Source organism: Pinus tabuliformis, chromosome 1_2 (genome assembly GCF_031772625.1).
Source record: "Pinus tabuliformis cultivar Carrire ecotype Pingquan chromosome 1_2, CPIR1, whole genome shotgun sequence".
Lineage (NCBI taxonomy): Eukaryota > Viridiplantae > Streptophyta > Pinopsida > Pinales > Pinaceae > Pinus > Pinus tabuliformis.
In genome coordinates, this window is record NC_142298.1 from 389,653,836 (window position 1) to 389,673,823 (window position 19,988).

Below are 19,988 nucleotides of genomic sequence, written 5' to 3' on the forward strand. Positions count from 1 at the left end.
ATTTGATCATAATGACAATTATTGCTCTATGAATTTAAAATTAACTAATTGAAGTGAAATACAAATTCAACACCTTAGTATTTCCAACAAATGCCTTTGATGCAATAATAAGTAAATCCAACAAAAATCATATTATAATAACTTAACAAAACTCTATCCCCAATCCCTCAGAAAATACCCTTACATTCCAATGTTCATTTTAAACAAATCTTGTTGGAGAATGAGCCCTACCAACTCCATAACTAAATGTTAATCAAGGGTGAGGAAGCCATATTTTGAGCCAAGGACAATAAATATTTCCATGACTTAGTAATTGCATTATGTTGCCGATAAATCTCACACTTAAAATACAGAGTCCAAAGAGTTGGTGCAAACCTAAAGATAACTAAAGAGGGTAGGCATGATCACCTTAACAATCCCTCTTTTCTCTTATAAACAAATGTCCTCCAATATAAGGGGAATGTCCCCAAGGTTATGATTACTAAAGTTTAGACAAATAACAGTTTGGCTGAAGTGTAAAGTTGCTTTAGTAAAACATATTTAAACTGAGTTTATTTAGTTTATTTTAAAGGTGGTTGACGGTGTAAGACTAATGCCAAATATTCCAAAGGGCACACAGTCATGAAGCATGAAAGAGTATTAATTATGGATGATATATGAAAGTAATATACAATGTTAGAACATGGAAAAATGTTACAAATCCTGGAGGATTTACATAGCTCAAAATATAAGAATAAATGACTTCCAAAGGTGCCCTTGTATAAGGTTTGATTCCTTAGTGGGCCATTCTACTAGGACAAAAGTCTTTGTAGGTTTCAAAGTTATTTAAATGAAGAACTAATTTGAAGGGTAGAACTTTGTGTGCATATGCCTGTGAGATTAGTGTATTTAATTTTGCCTCTATTGAGTATTTGTTTGTTAAAATTCTAGCTGTGTTTTTTATTTAATAGATTTGATCTACTAGGAAGTAATTAACCAGGTGCCAGGGTTGGAAATTAATTAATTTTCCATAATCCTAAGATGAACTCTCATATAGAGATACCATCAACAAGTATTCAAACCAACGATACTTGTGGAGAGACCAGTGAAATTGTGCATAAATGTTCCCCACATGCCTCAAAATCTGTCAAAATGATAAGCAAGGGAAGCACTCCAATCCATCAAGTAAACAATAACTAAAAGCATGCCACATCACTAGCAAACTATCAATATCATAGAGGTTGTTTCAATATCAAGAAAGTTGTGTCATGAATCAATGTCCCTATAGCCAAGGAAAGGATAGATCACCATAGAACATTTGCAATTCCTCTTATATGATATAAACCATGATGAATAAGCCAATGATGGAGATAATGTGAATCATCTAACCAAGGCACAATAACAATACACTACTAAAAGAAATCTCCAAATTAAATGCTCTAAGGGGAAGATGAAGCAAACACTTATGCAAACTAGCATTCCTACTCAAGACACCTCAACACCCACCTAAGTGGTCAACAAATACACTATCATAAGGGAAGTGTTGAGGAACATGTGTGCACAAGCTGAATCCACTCTCGTAGAATAATGCTCCATCAGTTAATTTTGCATCTACTCATCATGTACAAGTAGAATGGCCACTGAGTAATAACCCTTCAAATCTGTAAAATCAATAAAAAGTGATAACTTAAAACCATCACACTTCAATGCAACCTACTTGGGTAATGTTTTCAATCTTAATAAACTCTTCATATTACATGAGAAGGAAACACATCCCACAAGTCCTCCATGATTAATAGGAAAATGTGAAATTGATCCATTATATCAAACAAAACATTTTGTCTAAGAAAACCTTCGTGATTTTTTCATAAAAATGAAAAATCATTCATGTTCTTGTTGAAATTCTAGAGACTAATGCATTTAAACACAAACTGATGTCGATTATTCAAATCTTCAAAGGATACAAGATCTGTGGGTAGTTGATGTATCCGATATTGCATTGCTTATTTGTGATTAATTACCGTTAATATTAGTAAATTTAATATTTTCTAGATTTTTGTTATATTCCGCAGAGAGAAGAGGTTCCTATGTCCCCCCTCCCATTCCTGAAACTTCGCAATACATAGTATATAACATAATGTATAAAGCCATGTACGAGAATTATCTAAAATATCTAATGTTTCAATATGAGGAGATATACATGCTGATAATGATATGGCAAGGTGAAAGTGGCTGAAGAATTGTTATATCAAAGTTAATGAAGTCCCTTAACTAGAATCTTATTCCGATCAAACTGACAACTTGGCTTTCGGTTATGATTAGAAAACATATGAGCAGATATTCATGTTCGCTGAATAGAGAAGCCTGTCTGCAGCAAAACAGATTTTTATAATTTGAGAAAAAAATTATGAGCTCCCATAGAGGGCCCTCGTATTGCTAGATGATTGACGGTGTAATTTAGCAGATTAAATATTATGTTGTATACAGAAAGATGATATGCGTTATGGGATCCAAACCTCATCTAAGCCATTTTCCTTATTATATCGATGAGTTCGCTCCATAAAATCCTTGAACAACTGGCATTGCCAGGAATCTCTTTATCTGTCAAATGCCTAAATCAAATGTTGGAGCAAGGTCATCTTTTTCAACATTACTTATTTGACCATCTTTGGCTTCCTGTAGTCCGTTAAAAGCATTTCTACCATTTTCAGATGCAGCGACAGTAGTGGTTATAAGAAGCACATCGGCATTGCCACTGTTGGGTTTATCTTTGTCGGTCTGCTTCACTTCTAGCTGTTGCCTCGTGCTAAATGTTTCAGCATCCACTAAGTTAAATTCAGCTATTGGTACACTCTGTAGCAAGCTTGGTGATGGGTCACTTGCGGAAAACAAATCAGTATCAACCAACGAACTAGATTGACAATCCAAGACAGAAATGCCGGCTTCTCCAGGCTCAAAATCACCGCCACCTTTTGAAGGATCAACCTGCAACATTAAAAGATGCCTAAATAAGCCCACCTTTATTCTCCTTGATGTTTTTCATTAATAAAGAATGAACATTCCAGGCTTGCCAAAAGGGCTTACTGAACTCATGAACAGAACTTATAACTGCAATAACAATTTTTAGACGATGCATTTATGACGGGCATTGACCCTCTAAAGTCACAACATTCTCTAAACAGTAAGCCAGCTTGACAGATCTTTTTTATATCTGACAAAAACTGATATTTAAGATTTCAGGTAATCAAAACCACAAACTAATAAAAAAAAATTTAAAAAGTCTGCGTAGTATAGTGGTGTCAGTATCCTGACAATAATGCTTGAATCTGAAATAGTCTAAGCTCCTCTGTAAGGTTTAATAAACTTGTCCAAATTACACCAAAATAGCAGAGAGGAATAAGATACGTCATTTCTCCATTAGATTATCTTTTCAAAAAATGCTAACAGCCTAACATCATTCATAATGATACTCAGTGTAATCGTGAAATCTGTTGAAGGAAATGTAACTAGGTTCGGTCTTCATAAATGTACTTTGATATTTGTATTTATTCAAGAAAAGAAATATTATTTTTATAATATATGTCAATGAGTTTCTTGTTCATTGAAATAGGTCTAGCACTGTTTAAAGTGCTATAGGTGAGTCAAATAGTCAAAAGAAAAGGTTGAAGACCTTACGAGCATGTTACACCTTGTATAAATATGTATTGAAGAGAATACCTCCAAGCAAAGTCAAGTCTACTCCTATGCAATGGCACCATCAAGAAGCTCCTTCAAGCATGCTACACCACCATGGAAACTATCCGAAGTCTGCTCAACAAATCAGCGTCCTAGCAGTCCTCAAGTCGGCCTACAAACAGTTGACAAGTCAGCCTGCAAACAGTGGACAAGTCGGCCTAAATGGAGGGACAGACCTCTATATATAGAGGCTGTCCACTCCTCCATAACGTATTCAAGTAAGCTATGAAATCAGCGAAGAGATAAGCCGAGAGAAGGGAAGGGAAGTCTAAAGGGTTTCAAAGGTGCAACGAAGGAAGAAGGACAGCGAAGGTAAAGGACTGTTTCTAGGGCTAGAAACAGTCACACGTGCGAGGAAGAGGAGAGATCTGCGAGTATGACAGCAGGGACCAGCAGTCCATAGTTTCTTTTTGTTTGGGTTTGACACTAGGCACACAAGGCTCCCAAGACAAGTGAAGAAGCCCCTCTCTCCAGCGAAGGAAGAAAGACCCTAATTCACTAAAGGGTACTCCCCACACGTGAAAAACTAGGGCAGCAGAACAGCAAAACAGTGATACACTCAAGAAGGATATCAGTTGGTCAAAGTTGAAGTATACTTAAGCAAGGAATAGATGAGAAACACCTCATCAATAAGACTGAAGCAGCTAATTCCGTAAATAACAGGAACAGTAATATTTATTAATAATTGAATAATGAATTGAATGCTTACATTTTTAAAGAGAGGCCCGGTTATATACAACCTTAGGTGCCTCTTGGTGAAAGGGCATGATCTTTGGTCATGCCCTTTTGCTTAAATAACTACAGCTAATCTAATTTTACATAACCCTAACTAATTTTTACATAACATTGCCTTCCTCTCGAAAGAATGCTTTGCCCTCAAAGCATACGTAACGACGGATGTTGTTGACAAAATGATTCATTCTCCCAAGAAGCTTCTTCTTCGGGTAAGTCCTTCCACTTGATCAGATATTCCTTGATAGTACGATGTCGAAGCTTTCTTTCTCTAGTAGACAAAATACCTTCTAGTTCTAGAATGACTCTTCCCTCATCATCTAGGGATGGAAGCATTGTTTGCGCTGATTGATTGTTGCCTAGTGCCCTTTTAAGGCAAGATACGTGGAAGACGTTGTGAACACGACTTGTCTCTGGAAGGCTTAAACCATACGCAACTTGGCTAATCTTTTTGTTGATCTGATAAGGTCCATAGAACTTTGGTGCCAATTTGTTTTTTCCTTTCTGTTTTAAGGATAATTGTTTGTATGGTTGGAGCTTGACAAACACCCATTCTCTGACTTCAAACTCTCTTTCGGTTCTGTTACGGTCTGCTTGTTGCTTCATACGATTCCTTGCATTATTCAAGTTTTCTTTTAATATTTGGACGATTTTTTGGGTTTCTTCTAGTTGATCTTTAACAGCAGGTAGATTTGTCTGGACAATAGCTAGATCCTTCCATTTCGGGGGTTCATACCCATATAAAGCTTGAAATGGCATCATTTTTGCTGACGTATGATAAGTGGAATTATACCACCACTCAGCAAGATGTAACCATTGAGCCCACTTTTTTTTTTTTTTTCTGTAGCATAGCAACATAGGTAGGCCTCCAAACATTTATTGACAACCACTGTTTGGCCATCTGTTTGAGGGTGATAAGCGGAACTCATATTTAGGTAGGTTCCTATATGGTTGAACAATTCCTTCCAGAAATTACCCTTGAACTTAGCATCTCTATCACTCACAATGACTTTCGGAAAACCGTGTAACTTATATATATTCTTGCAAAATATTTCAACGATTTCTTTTACTGAGTATGATTTCTTTATTGCCATAAAGTGAGCATATTTGGTGAGTCTGTCGACTACTACGAAAATCTTGTCCTTGCCTTCAGATACTGGTAATCCTTCGATAAAGTCCATCGAGATTTCTTCCCATTTCTGATTTGGAATGTTTAAAGGGTGAAGTAATCCCGGTGTCGTAATATTTTCACTTTTATTCCTTTGACATGTGTCACATTCTGCTACATACTTCTAAATATCGCGATTCATTCCCTTCCAAAAGAAGGATTGACGTGCATTGTAGTAAGTCTTAAAGAATCCTACATGTCCAACTGACGGTGAGTCATGTGATTCCTTGAGTATCTTAAATTTAAACTTGGAATTTGTATTTAGATAGATTCTTCCCTTGTACCATAGGATATCATTCTTCCACTCAAATTTTGAGTTGTTGGGAAGGTTATTGATTATTGCCATTATTTCTGGATCCTTGGCATACTCACTTCGTTAAGCCACTCAGGAACAACAACCAAAATTGCAAGTAGTGTTGGTTCTTCATCTTTCCTGGATAGGGCATCTGCTACTACATTGTCTTTACCTCTTTTATGTAGTATTTCCAAGTCAAAAGCGGCAATTTTTTCAATCCATTTTTGTTGTTCTTCGGAAAGTGTTTTTTGTTGAAGGAGATGTTGGAGACCGTTGTGGTCTATTCGAATGGAAAACTTATTTCCCAAAAGGTATTGCCTCCACTTATCTAGTGCATGCATGATAGCGAGCATTTCTTTGTTGTATGTGGATTTGAGGCGTTCTCTTTTGTTGAGCTTCCTACTTTCAAAAGCTATTGGATGTCCTTGTTGCATTAATATTGCACCTATACCGAATCCGGAAGCATCACACTCAATGATAAATGGTTTAGAAAAATCTGGTGTTGCTAATACGGGAGCATTAGACATAATTTCCTTTAATTTTTCAAAACACCTTCCTGCTTCCTCTTCCCATAGAAACGAATTCTTTTTTAAAAGATTTGTCAGAGGTGCAGTTATATGTGCATAGTTTTTAATAAACCTTTGATAATATCCAGTCAAACCTAAGAAACCTCTTCACTTGGATATATTGACAGGTTTGGTCCATTCTTTTATAGCTTTGATTTTATTAGGGTCCACCTTTATGCCTTCATGGGATATAATGTGTCCAAGGTATTCTACTTCTTCCTTTCCAGAGGTGCATTTGGATTTTTTTGCGTAAAATTGATGTTCTTTAAGCAGTGTAAGATCTTTGTCCAGATGTTGCAAGTGCTCCTTCCAAGTTTTACTGTAAATTAGAATATTGTCAAAGAATACTAATACAAACTTCCTAATATGTGGACAAAATAATTCGTTCATAGTTGCTTGAAACGTTGCTGGTGCATTGGCTAATCCAAATGGCACTACTTTAAATTCATAGTCACCTTCATGTGTTCGGAATGTCGTTTTTGGTATGTCTTCCAATCTGATTCTAATTTGATAGTAGCCTAATCTTAAGTCCAATTTTGAGAAGTACCTTGCACCATGTAGCTCATCCAACATTTCGTCAATAAAGGGAATTGGGAACTTGTTTTTGATTGTTATTTTGTTTAATCCTTTATAATCAATGCATAGCATGAATGAACCATCCTTCTTTCTTACCAATACCACTAGAGCAGCGTAAGGACTTTTACTTTTCGAGATGATCCCACACTTTAAAAGGTCTTGGATTAATCTCTCAATTTCCATTTTTTGGTGATGTGGATATCGGTATGGCTTGATGTTGACAGGGTCTGACCCTGCCTTGACTTTTATTGTATGCTCAATTTCCCTATTAGGCAGCATCTTCATAGGTAGGTCTTGAAATACTTTTTCATGCTTTCAAATTAGATCTTGTATCTCTATTGACTCTTCACTGGTCATATTTGTTGATAACGTTTCTAACTGGTGACATTGTACTACATAAGCGGGTGCTGCTTTTCGAATCATCTTCATCATCTGAGATGATGATACAATTTGATTCTCTAGTGCTTGGAATCCGTGTAATTTGTACTTATGACCTCCCCATTTGAATTTTATAAATTGTACTTGATGGTTGGTGACATAAGTACCTAAAGTTCGTAGCCATTGGATACCTAAGACTACATCTACTCCTCCTAACAGTACCGTGAAGAACAGAGACTCTAAATTAAAGTCTTGAATCTGCAATTTGACCTTATGGCATTTCCCCACCTTTCCAATCTTCTTACCGTCAGCTACCATCACTTTCATGTTTGGTAAGGGAAATGAAAAAATATTGAGTCTCTTTGCCACGATTGCATCTAAAAAATTGTGAGTGCTACCAGAGTCGATGAGAACCACTATGTTGTTCTTCTTTATGTGTCCTTTTAACTTTAAGGTCTGAGGTTGTGATATACCTGTCATAGCTGATAATGACACTTGCGGAATACTTCCGTCATCTAATTCTGGTGAGAATTCTGGGGCATCTTCTGTTTCTTCTATGTCGGAATCTTCACTATTTGAATCATTGGTTGCTTCAAAATTATATAGGTTCTTTGGTTCTTTTCCTTTAGCACATCTATGTTTGGGGTCCCACTTCTCACCACAATGTTTGCATTTACCCTCTTTTATCCTTTGCGTTTCCACATTAGATTTTTCATCTTCACGACGATGTGGTGGAACATATCTTGTATTGTTTGAGTCCACATACTGGGGTACTCTTCGTCTTGAATATGTTTTTTCTGATTTTGACCAAAATATTTGTTCGAATTTCTTTTCGGCTATTTTTGCTTTTCGTCTTGCTACTTCTATTGATGTAATGTCATGCATCTCAAGTTCTACTTGTAAATGGGTTTTGAGTCCCGAGACGTATGATTGAATTAGACGAGATTCTGATAACCCAGGTACTCGTGTTACTAAGGTCTCCCATTCTTGAGTGTATTCATCCACACTTCCTTTTTGTCGTAATTTGATGAGTTTTGAAAAGAACTCTTCTTCCTTTACACCTTGGAATCTTTTAAAGAATGCATCCTTAAATTTTCTCCAACTAATGACGTGTGTTGTCTTTTTCCACCACATATACCAATTATATGCTTCCCCTTCCATTTTCATGGATGTGTGCCTGAGCTTTTCATCATCATCATTGATGTCATATATCTCAAAGTATTCTTCTGCTTTATTTATCCATGCAACATTATTTTTTTCGTTTCCATCGAATTTAGGCATCTCGACTTTTGCCCTTCGTTGGTATGTTGCTAATGGTTGAGTGAAAAAGGGGTGTTGATTGGTAAAGGTATCCCAAAGTTGCTTGTTTGTAAGAGTCGCGTTACTCATTTCTTGGTGGGGTGTCGCTGATTTTTTTGGGGATTCAGCTTTTTCATGAGAGTCTGTTGACTTCGTTGAATCTAATGAGTTGTGCTCTTGATTTTCTTCAACTTCTTGTAGTAGTTGTGCAGGTGTATAATTCATCTTTTTACACAGAAGTTTCAGCAATGTTAAGGTCTCTTTGAGATCTACTTCTGTTTGGACACGGTGATTTTCCATCTTTATTTCTATTCGATTTGTCGTATCCTGAAGATTTTTGATATTGTCAGCCTACCCCTTAAGCTCGATCTGGAAATCATCTAATCTTTTATTGACCTCATCGTTGTTGTTATTTATCTTATGCTCCACGTCAACCAATTTTTTTTGGAAATCCGCCATTGTCATTGTCGACATTGAGCGAGTTTGTGGGGGCGTGTATTTATCTGCCAGCGTAAATATATATACATATATAATTAAAATAAATTTAATTAATTAAATTAACTTTATATATATATATATATAACTTTAATTTAGTTATAAGTTATATATATATATATATATATATATATATATATAACTTATAACTAAATTAAAGTTATATATATATATATATATATATTGTACGGACAGTTACGTCTGACTGAACCGTCACGTTTGTTTGACCGTTCAAAAACAAAAAAAATATGGGTGGATGAGGGACGTTAACAACAGACAGAAAAACCATTGAAAACACGCAAATGGTGACAGGGTTAGCGGTCGAACGCTAGGCGGAAGGCGATAGTGGTGAGACGACAGCACTTGCCTACAGAGATAGCGGCGGGTGGCGGTGAGACGGTAGGAGATGGCAGAGATAGCGGTGGGTGGTTGAGACAGTGGGACACGATGGCAACCCGTGCAGTTGTGATGATGACTGACGAAGAACAGCGGAACGTGATAGGGGCAGCGTCGAACAGGTGCAGGGATGGTACCCGATGGCTCAACAGCAGCAGCGTCTCCGTAGCGAACTGCTCTGATACCAAATGAAGCAGCTAATTCCATAAATAACAGGAACAATAAAATTTATTAATAATTGAATAATGAATTGAATGCTTACATTTTTAGAGAGAGGCCCGGTTATATACAACCTTAGGTGCCTCTTGGTGAAAGGGCATGATCTTTGGTCATGCCCTTTTGCCTAAATAACTACAACTAATCTAATTTTACATAACCCTAACTAATTTTTACATAACAAAGACTCACTCAAGGAAGGTCTATCTCTAGACAAGAATCATAGTGAGAGAATGAAGTGCCGGAAGAAGGAGGACAAAGTGCCAGAGAACAAACTGCTGGAAGAAGTGTCGAGGAATAAGGTGCATAAAGAAGGAAGGACTTGACTTGTGCTTGGAGGATACTCTTGTCAGGGGTCTAGGGTTTGGCATTGATCAATAGAATGCTTCAGTAAGAGAAATTCATGAAAGGATTTTCCTCTCAAGGGAAGAGAGGTTTTGGCCCTGGCAGAGAGACAACATCTTGTGTTCTTGTTTTTATGTTTTGGTAGCAGTTTGATGAAGTACACACATATGCATTAATAATAAGAAGAAGAAGATTAAGCTAACAAGAAAAGTAAAAAGACTCCACAAATTCTTATCAAGTAACGAAGAATCACACTACACCACTTTTCCCTAGATTCTTCAACATGGTATCGGAGCTAAGGTGACACATCAAGGAAAGGGCATCTCAAGAACACTCATCAAGGGAGAAGCATCTACAAAGTTGAAGCATCAAGCCTAGAAGTCTCAATCTCTTCAAGGACAAAAAGAGTCTACAATCCATCATTCATCAAGGAGGTCTACAAAGCTAGAAGAAGAGCCTTACATAAAGGCACCTACAAAAAAGAGCAGATTGAAGCAAGACCTACACCAAGCTACAAGTCATCAAGCAAATATCATCATCAAGCAAGTCCACTTGAAGAAGGCAACTTGAAGAACATCAAGATCCTAGGAAAACAAGCCATCAAGTCTTCAAGGAGGAAGCAAATCCATTACATCTCAAAATCTATCAAGTAAGTACATGTCCCCTTCTCAATATACATCAATGTCTTTTCGCAAGAAAAACAATAAATTGGTAAGTACGAATAACTTTCTTGCATGGACGAAGAGGACTGATCTACTTCTCAAGGAGGATGAACTCCTAGAACATGTCAAAGGAAATATCACTATCCCTGCTAAGGAACAAACTCAGCTTTAGCCAAGTACAATAAGGATGAGACAAGAGCTCAAAGGATTCTGATAGAATCAATCAAAGACTCTCTCATTCCCTATGTCTCCAAGTTTGAAATATCGAAAGAAATTTATGATAAGCTAGTAGAGCTATTCTTAATCTCAACCACTGGAAAAGTAGTATCTTTGACGAATGATTTATATAAGATGAAGATAACAAAGGAAGGAATAGCTCACTACTTCATGAAAATCTCTGAAATGAGAGATCAACTTCAAGAGCTTGGAGAAGTCATATCTGACAGAGATGACAATTGTAGTACTCAATGCTCTACCTGAGGAGTGGGGAAACTTCACATCAAGCATATATGCCAAGAAAGAAGCAACCACTCAGTGAAATGTGGTCTCTATGTAGAATAGAGGAAACCAAACTTAAGGCAAAGGAAGATGTGGGATCAAAGGAGCAAGCATTTTCTACCATGGCCAAGAGAAAGCGTAAATTTGGCAAGTTTGGTCCATGAAGAATAAACAACAAAGACATGTCCAAAATCCAATGTTTTGGATGTCAAGAATATGGACACTACAAAAGGAATTATCCTAAGCTTAAGAAGGGAAACAACAACAAAAAGAAAGAGGGAAGAAGCTCACATAACTCAAGAGGTGAAAGAAGAAGGAAAGAAGTAAAAGAAGGAAGATCCTCCGGATCTCTACTATGACTAAGTCAAACTATTTACTTCTAATATTATTTCAATGTTTTGAGCAGGATAGGAGTGTTGTCGCACAGATTGTCACAACAATGCTCAGACCGGGGGCTGTCACCCTGATCCCCGATCTCTCCGTTTAAGCCTGTCTCCCGCGGCTAAGGGGGGTAGACCCTATAGGAAAATGGATGACCAACTGTGAATCAGTTGGTTTGGGAGACACGAAAGGAAACCAGCACTAGATAGATCTTATTGAATTAATAGACCAGTGCCTTATGTTTAAAAGATTATTTATCAAATGCTGCGAAATATGAACCATGCAAAACAATCGTTTAACATCAAATAACTCAAACAAAGATTAACTTTTATCAAATGCGAGAAAATGCTTAATAGCTTAATGATACTCCAGTAATTAAAATTTCGAAAGATAAAGTTCGATACATAACCACGTAAAATATTAACCAGAGATCACATTCATGTAGTTGATCTTCATATGGATATTAAAGCATGTTAAACATTAATTCCCACATCAACATTTTAGCCTTAGCAGAAAAGATGAAAACTAAGAAATTCCCGAGGCAAGGCAAAAAAGAAATTCACAAATTTTTTTTATATTTTTCAAATAAAACAAAATTTAAAAATAAAAAATCTAAACTAAACAAAAGAAACCCTTTTTGCCTTTTTTTTTATAAATTTATAATTTTTGTTTTATGAATTTTTAATAAAATAACATTTAACTAAACAAAAACTGAATTTAAGTCCTGAAATAAAACTCAACTCACATAATAAAAAATGAAACTATTTTTTTTCTTTTTTTTTATATTATTAAAATCTAAAAATTAAACAGAACTAAAATGCTAACTAAAGTCTAAAAAAAAAAAAAATTTATGAGTTTTTTATTTATAAATAAAACAAAACAAAGCTTTAAATTAAAATCTAATCAAAAGCTAAATCTAAAAGAAAAGTAAATCTAAACAAAACTAAACAATTTAAGAAATCTAAAACTAATCTATAGGAATTTTTTTATTTTTTTTTTTTTTTTATTCAAATAAATTTAAAACTAAATCATAAATTCAAAACTAAATCAAAATTAATCTAATGAAAATAAAACAGAGCCTAAATAAAAATTTACATCTACAGTAAGAAATCAAACACAAATAAAAAAAAACAAATGAATTTTTTGATTTTAACTTTTTATATACCTAAATCAGATCCAAAAAAACAGACTTACGATAACCCTAAACTATGATTTGAATCTAAAAAAAAACCGAAATCTAAACTAGAAGAAAAATGAAAATCGACTTTGATTTTTTTTTTTGTGAAACCTAAACAAAAACGATTTACGTTGTACCATACACTGTAATCTAAGAAATCAAAGTTTAAATTTGCACTTACGCTGAAAACCAAAGGCGTCTTGTTCATACGCAGGCAGGGAGAAGAGTTTACGTACAACAAAATTTATCTGGCTCGTCAAGAAAAAACGTGATCCCTTACAGTGCGGCTTGCATATCTTCTTTGACGGCGGACAGGGAACGGTTTTGCAGTTTGCAGTGATTTTTAATGGCGCAGATCTTGAACCCAAGATCGTATTTAAAACTGAGAAACTTCCCTGACGCCCACGCTGTGACAATTGCTTGGTCCGTAAAAGTAAAACGTGATTTCTTTACCCATACATACAGTTCATGGTTTTTTATGTGCGCAGGTGAGGAGCAGTGTGGAAGCTTGCGTGTGGAGGAAAGTAGAGCGATAGATAGCGTGGGGTTTGAATGCAGATGGGGGCTATTGCGCTTTTTTTTTTTTCTATGCAGATTTCTGGTAGCTAAGGATAGCTGGGGATTTGAAAAATGATTTTGCAATCCTTGAAAAAAAAAAATTCAACCCCCAGAAGCTGATATCAATGAAACCGATGTAAAATTTCTTCCAGACCTGAAAACAATTGAAATTGAAACCCTTGGACAGCGAAACAGCGTAGATAAACCTCAAAAATCTTCAGAGACCCTGCAACCTGGAATAGAAAATCACCCAAAAATAATATGTGCATAAACAAAACTAAAAACCCTAGATCAGCTAAACAATTTACAGGTTTTGACCCTTAAACAGCTAGATCTATCAGTAATCAACAGTAATATTATCGAAAATTCCAGATTTAGTATGAAATACTTCAAAAATCTCTCATGCAATTTAGAAAAATAAACTAAATGATAAACCCAGGATCAAAACTAGCTGGGCTCTGCAAGAAAATGCTTGCGGGAGTTGGCTGGTTCAGCCGAGAACTTCCCCAAACGCCCACTGGTCTTCTTCAATAAGGGTTTCCTGCACAACTCATTTCAACCATCAATAAAGAGAGAAAAAACAATACTAGATCTCAACAACAATGGAGATACCTGCCATTACTTCAGAAAACCTAATACCATTCAAACCCTAGCAAGTGAACAAGATACCTGTGCTCAACAATACTCTACAATAAGCTGTTACTAATGGCTGAAAATTAATATGCAGAAAATAAAACTGCTCACAGCACTTCCAAAGAGTAACACTAGCAAGATTTCAACCCCAAAGTCTTTCTTTATTAGCACCAGAAAAAGATTACAAAAGAGCTTTTTTAGCACAAGACTCACAGATCGAATGATCTCAAATGACCCCTAGGACCCTATTTAAAGGAAAAATCCCCAACAGCTGGTTCGAGTGATCCATGTCAAAATGATCTCGACCATCGATGAGGATCAAGATATCTCTTAATCTCATCCGTCGAATTTTTAATGCATTAAAAAACTGAAATTCTGCATTTATTTACTCAAAATATTATTATTTTATTAATTACTTTTTTATTTATTTTTTATATTTATTATTATTTTTTTATTTTTTATTTTATTCATTTAGTTATATATATTTTTTAAATTTTTTAAATTTATTTTTAAAATGGATCCTCGAACTTAGCCTTTGGAAAAATCACCTAGGACCTAGGACTTAGGACTAATGAGGGGATTAAAACATTTTTTAACCCTCAAGACACTTTACAACTTTACATCTCAAGGGGGAAAACCCATTTTACATAGACCCTCATAAACCACCCAGTTCTGCGACACAACTATAATCTAGCAGATTAACACACTAGGATTCTCCTAAGATTCTAATGACAAAATCCATTCCGGCTTTGGGGTTAGGTTGAAGGAAAACTCTGTCGATCATGGATCGGTGAGACAAAAACCTTCCGGAACGTAGATTATCATTAGAAAGTTAGGTCCACATAGGCAATTTACATACATGACTCATATCTGCTAAGATTATTTACAATTTATACATGCAGACTGGGTTTACAACATAATATGATCAAGTCGATGATGACTATCGAATGGCACGGACATGTCGACCAAGCGTTATCCCTTTTTGCAGAAAAAGGGGGGTGTACTGCTATGGGTAGTTGATAGGTAGTTGTCAACATCTGGCTCTACTTGGGGACACGTTGCTGCACTATAGGAATGTGAGAATCCAGAATCTGCATCCACGCAACACACAACAAAAATAAGTAGCATCCATTCAAAAATCATCATATAACATTTAAGCACATAAAAGATAGAAGCTCTTTAACTATCTAGTAACATGAAAAGTAAATCTAATCCTAAAATAGAAATGAAATGCTGAAATGACAAGGAGTAGGGATAGAAATACAATACAAAGGATGCCCTATGGCATCAGATATCATCTTTGAAGAACAACTTGAGCATTTGGCCATTTGCAGGTAGATCAAGTGGTTCGCCATCCAATCTGCTCAAGTGGAATGAGTTTGGTCCAGCGATGTCTCGAATGATGTACGGTCCCAGCCACAAACTGTCGAACTTCTTATGTTTTCCTGGTTTCTCATTCTTGCGATCCCAAAGAAGTACCATATCTCCCACCTGCAAAGATCTAGATCGAGAGAATTTATCAAAGCTTTTCTTAATGTTAGATTGATTTTTACATATAGCATCAAAAGCTGTCCTACGAGCTTCATCTAACTCCACAATCTGATCTATTCTATTCTGAACAACATCCTTATTAGTAGAAAAATTTTGAAGGAGCTGATAAGCTGGCAATTTCAGGTGCACAGGTAAAGTTACATCCAAGCCATAAACTAATTCAAAGGGAGATTTACCAGTAGCTTTCTTCTTAGTGATTCTATCTGCCCATAAAGCATACTTGATTTTGCTATCCCATGATCTCTTATTATCTCCTACTATCTTCTTGATAATGGTTATGAGATTCTTGTTACTTGATTCAGCCAGACCATTACCCTGAGGATAGTAATTTGACGAATGAGATAAGACAATGCCATACTTGAAACAAAAAGATGAAAACTCTAAGGAACTAAAAGCTTTGGCATTGTCAGTAGTGATCTTAGCAGGGACACCAAATCTAATAATGATATTATTTTCAATGAAATCCATAATAACCTTTTCAGTGGCATTCTTAGCAGGAATGGCTTCAACCCATTTAGTGAAATAATCCGTAGCAGTCAAAATCCATGAGTAGCCATTGCTAGAATTTTCATGGAACTTCCCTATGAAGTCCAGACCCCAATGCTGAAAAGGTGCCTCTACAATGACAGGTTGCAGGGGCAAGGCAGCAAGCTTCTGTTTCCCAGTGAATAGTTGGCAGGCTTGACAAGCTCTAACAAACTTGTGCACATCGGAAAAAATTGAAGGCCAATAATAGCCAGCTCTCAGGATTTTGTGGGCGGTAGTTCTAGCAGCATAATGACCACCACAAAATCCTGAATGAAACTCAGAGACTAATTTCTTGGACTCAACGTCATCAACACACCTAAGCACTATGCCCTCAAGATTTCTCCACCCAAGGCCATCCTTCATAAGGCAATACTTAGTGGCTTTCAGTCTAAGAGCCCTTCTCTTATGAGCAACTAAATGGTTAGGACATGCAAGATTCATCAAGTAATAAACTATGTCCTTGTACCACTCATGCTCTCCTAATCTTTGCAACTCCGGCGAAGATAGATCGCTAAGAAAAAACAAACCAAGAGTCTTTTCGTTACCTTCAGTCAACATCTGAGCCAACCCTTGGCCTTTGACTAGCTTGGTGGGTCTGATCTCTAAATCATATTCTTGTATTTTAGTAACCCACCCAGCACGAGTCCCTAAGCAATCGGTTTGAGTTAATATATCTTTAACAGCAGAATGCGGGACGAAAGCAATGATTTTAGAATAACCCACATAAGTTTTGAAGTGCTTAAAAGTTAAGAGACTTGACCAAGGCATAAACCTGCTTTTCCATGGTATTGTACTTCAATTCGGAATTTTGAAGAGACTCATGAAAGCGATAGGCTGCTCGTGACCATCTTTATTCCTTTGTAACAGGACACCAGCAATGGTATCTTCGGAAGCGAAAGAAAAAATCATGAAATCCTTGGAATAATCGAGACTAACTAAGACAGGAGCTCTTGCAATAGCACATTTGATTTCTTGGAAAGCCCTTTTGTTGTCTTCTTGCCAAACAAAGTTTGCATCTTTCTTTAGAAGACTTTGAATAGGCTTAGCTATTTCTGCGTAATTTGGAATAAATCTTCTAATAAAATTTGTCTTTCCAAGGAAAGACTGAAGGGATTTAAGATTATGAGGGAGAGGAATCTTTTGGATTGCTTCAATTCTCTCAGGGTCAATCTTGGTTCCTTCCTTAGAAATGATATGGCCAAGTAATTTCCCTTCCGTTACTCCAAAAACAGACCTAGCTGGATTTAAAGAAATCCCGTATTCCCTACATCTATCGAAAACCTGCCTAAGATGATTTACATCACTGATACCATCTTTAGAGAAAACAGTAAGATCATCTTGGTAAATTTCAATAAATTTCCCAATTAACCCTTTGAAGGCATAATCCATAGCCCTTTGGAATGTAGCCCCAACGTTTGTTAATCCAAAAGGCATTCTGATGTATTCAAAGGTACCCCATGGTGTGGTGAATGTGGTTTTATGACGATCTTCCTTCTTAACCCATACTTGATTGTACCCAGAAAAACCATCTAGCAGTGACATCATTCCAGAACCGGTTACTCTTTGCAACAAAGTCTCCATGTTTGGCAAAGGGTAATTATCTTTCTTGCATGCTAGATTAAGGTTTCGAAAATCGACACAAAGCCTTATCGTACCATTCTTTTTCCTAACAATCACCAGATTCGAACACCATGTCAAATGCCTTGTTTGAGCGATAATCCCTGCTGCAAGCATTTTCGCAAGTTCTTTCTGAACTAAAGGGGCTAATTTAGGATTAATTTGCCTAAGCTTCTGGCGAAAGGGTTTAGCATTTTCATCTTTTAAGGGGATAGTATGCTCCATGACATCTTCCCTATAGCCTTTCAATTCATCATAAGAAAAAGCTAAAACATCTCGATATTCGCGAAGTAAATCAGTTAACTTTTTTCTTTCCTCCACACTAGTACCTCTACCAATTTTAACCATTTTCGGGTTTTCAGAAGTACCAATGTTTATCTTGAGATATTTGCCTAGGTCTATCTTGTTTTCTTCTCTCAACTTCGTGGCATCATGCCGATCAAAATGTTGCTCTAAGGCAACCACATTCCTAGGAGTAGGATTTATGATATGCTCATGATTTAAAGATCCATCCTCCTCAGAAACTATCCGGAAATCCTCAAACTCATCCAAACTATTAAGAAAACGAATGACCTGCTTTTCATCATTGAAGACCTGCCAATGCTCTGATTTATTTGGAACAGATGGTCTAAATATTACTTCCATTTTGATCTTATCATTGATTAGCTCATCAGATAACTGGAAAGTAGTAGCAGTTATGGCAAGTTCATCTGCCAAACTATTTTGCTCTCTTGGGATAGCTTTGAGGTCAAGAGCATCAAAGTGCTCCATAGCATCCCATACAACATTTCGATAATTCCTTAATCTTTGATTTCTGCATGTGAATTTATTTTTAAGTTGCATGATAACTAAATCAAAATCCCCTTTAATGCTAAGCAATTTAACCTTCAAAGATTTTGCCAACTCAAGCCCCAACAATATAGCCTCATATTCAGCGACATTGTTGGTTGCTTCAAATTCTAATCGATAGGCAAACTTGAAAATGTGATCAAGTGGAGATTTAAGCACTATTCCAGCACCTTTACCATGCCTAGATGATGCACCATCGAAGTACATATACCAAACTTTATCCTTGAGATCCTTAATCTTATCATCGGGAGGAATTATGAAATTAGACATGATGGCATAGTTCCCAATGTCAGATTGCTCTTTGATTATCTCATTGTGAGGTCTCTTAGGATCTTCAACATGAAATTTTCTTTCGGGCTCTCTATTTAGTCTTACAAAACCATCACCCCTAGGAGAAGGAATCATAGCATATGACCAATTCATTTGAATACCTCCTCCAAGATCAGAGGCCCACTTTCTAGATAACAGCATACCCCAAGCATCAGGGACATCCACAACAACAATATCCATGACAACCATGATGTCTGGGTAAACTGATAGATGAACTTGCAAATCTTTGATTAAACCATGTGCACTTCGATTTTCTTAGAATCCATGGTGCATATGTTATAGTAGGGTCTAGAAACTCTTAAGTTAAGTTGTTCCATGACCCTTTTAGTCATTACCCAAGTTGATGCACCCGAATCCAACATGCAATTATTCAATTTATATCCATTAACTAACAAGGTGATAAAGAAAGGCTGGTGATCTTTATTATCAACATCTAAGCTTTGAAAATATATGGGAGCATCATGATAGTCAACTTCCCGAGTCTTCTGTTGAGAAGTATTTACTTGAGGACCTTGAATAGCTTTTAGTAACTTGTCTCTTTGGGAAGGGATTTTAGCAATCTCGGAGACAGGAACCCAGATTTTTGCATTGTTAAACCAACTTCCCAAATCGACATCTAATCCAGAGTTTACACCAGGGTTAAAAGTTCGAGGGGGAATTTGATTCCCGCTTTGATCTTTATCCCTTCTCTGATAGGTCAAACCCTTATCTCTAGCAATTTCCAAGATTTGCTCGGGAGAGGGTTTTTCACCATATAACCTAGCCAAAATGTCATCTTCATTTTCCAGGTTATTTATACTAAAAGCTGATGAAGGATTCATAACATCACGACTCTTTTCCTTGACCTCTATCCAATCATCCATAGACAAAGGAAACTTGCTGCCTACTACATTTATTTGATCACTTGTTCCAAACATTCCATTATCTAAAATTCTTCTAACGATGGGACAAGTGGCCTCTTCATGAAGAGCATCACAAACCCGACAGTAAGGAGGAGCATTATCAACCAAATTAGTTAGCGGAT

General features: G+C 36.4%; 1 protein-coding gene across 7 annotated transcripts in view; it reads right to left on the bottom strand.

The window, feature by feature from the left end:
• Window positions 1–1,963: 1,963 nt before the first annotated feature.
• The window catches only part of LOC149206006 (uncharacterized), a 415,715-nt gene continuing 397,690 nt past the window's right edge, over window positions 1,964–19,988 (bottom strand). For 4 of the 7 annotated variants that reach the window (XM_089395250.1, XM_089395253.1, XM_089395251.1 and 1 more), the window contains one exon: window positions 1,965–2,964. In XM_089395250.1, the coding sequence (XP_089251376.1) occupies window positions 2,584–2,964 (381 nt within the window). In that variant the 3' untranslated portion in view covers window positions 1,965–2,583. Of the gene's footprint in view, window positions 2,965–19,988 lie in introns of all 7 variants that reach the window. The other 3 variants (XM_089395254.1, XM_089395255.1, XM_089395252.1) reach the window with 2 other exon arrangements.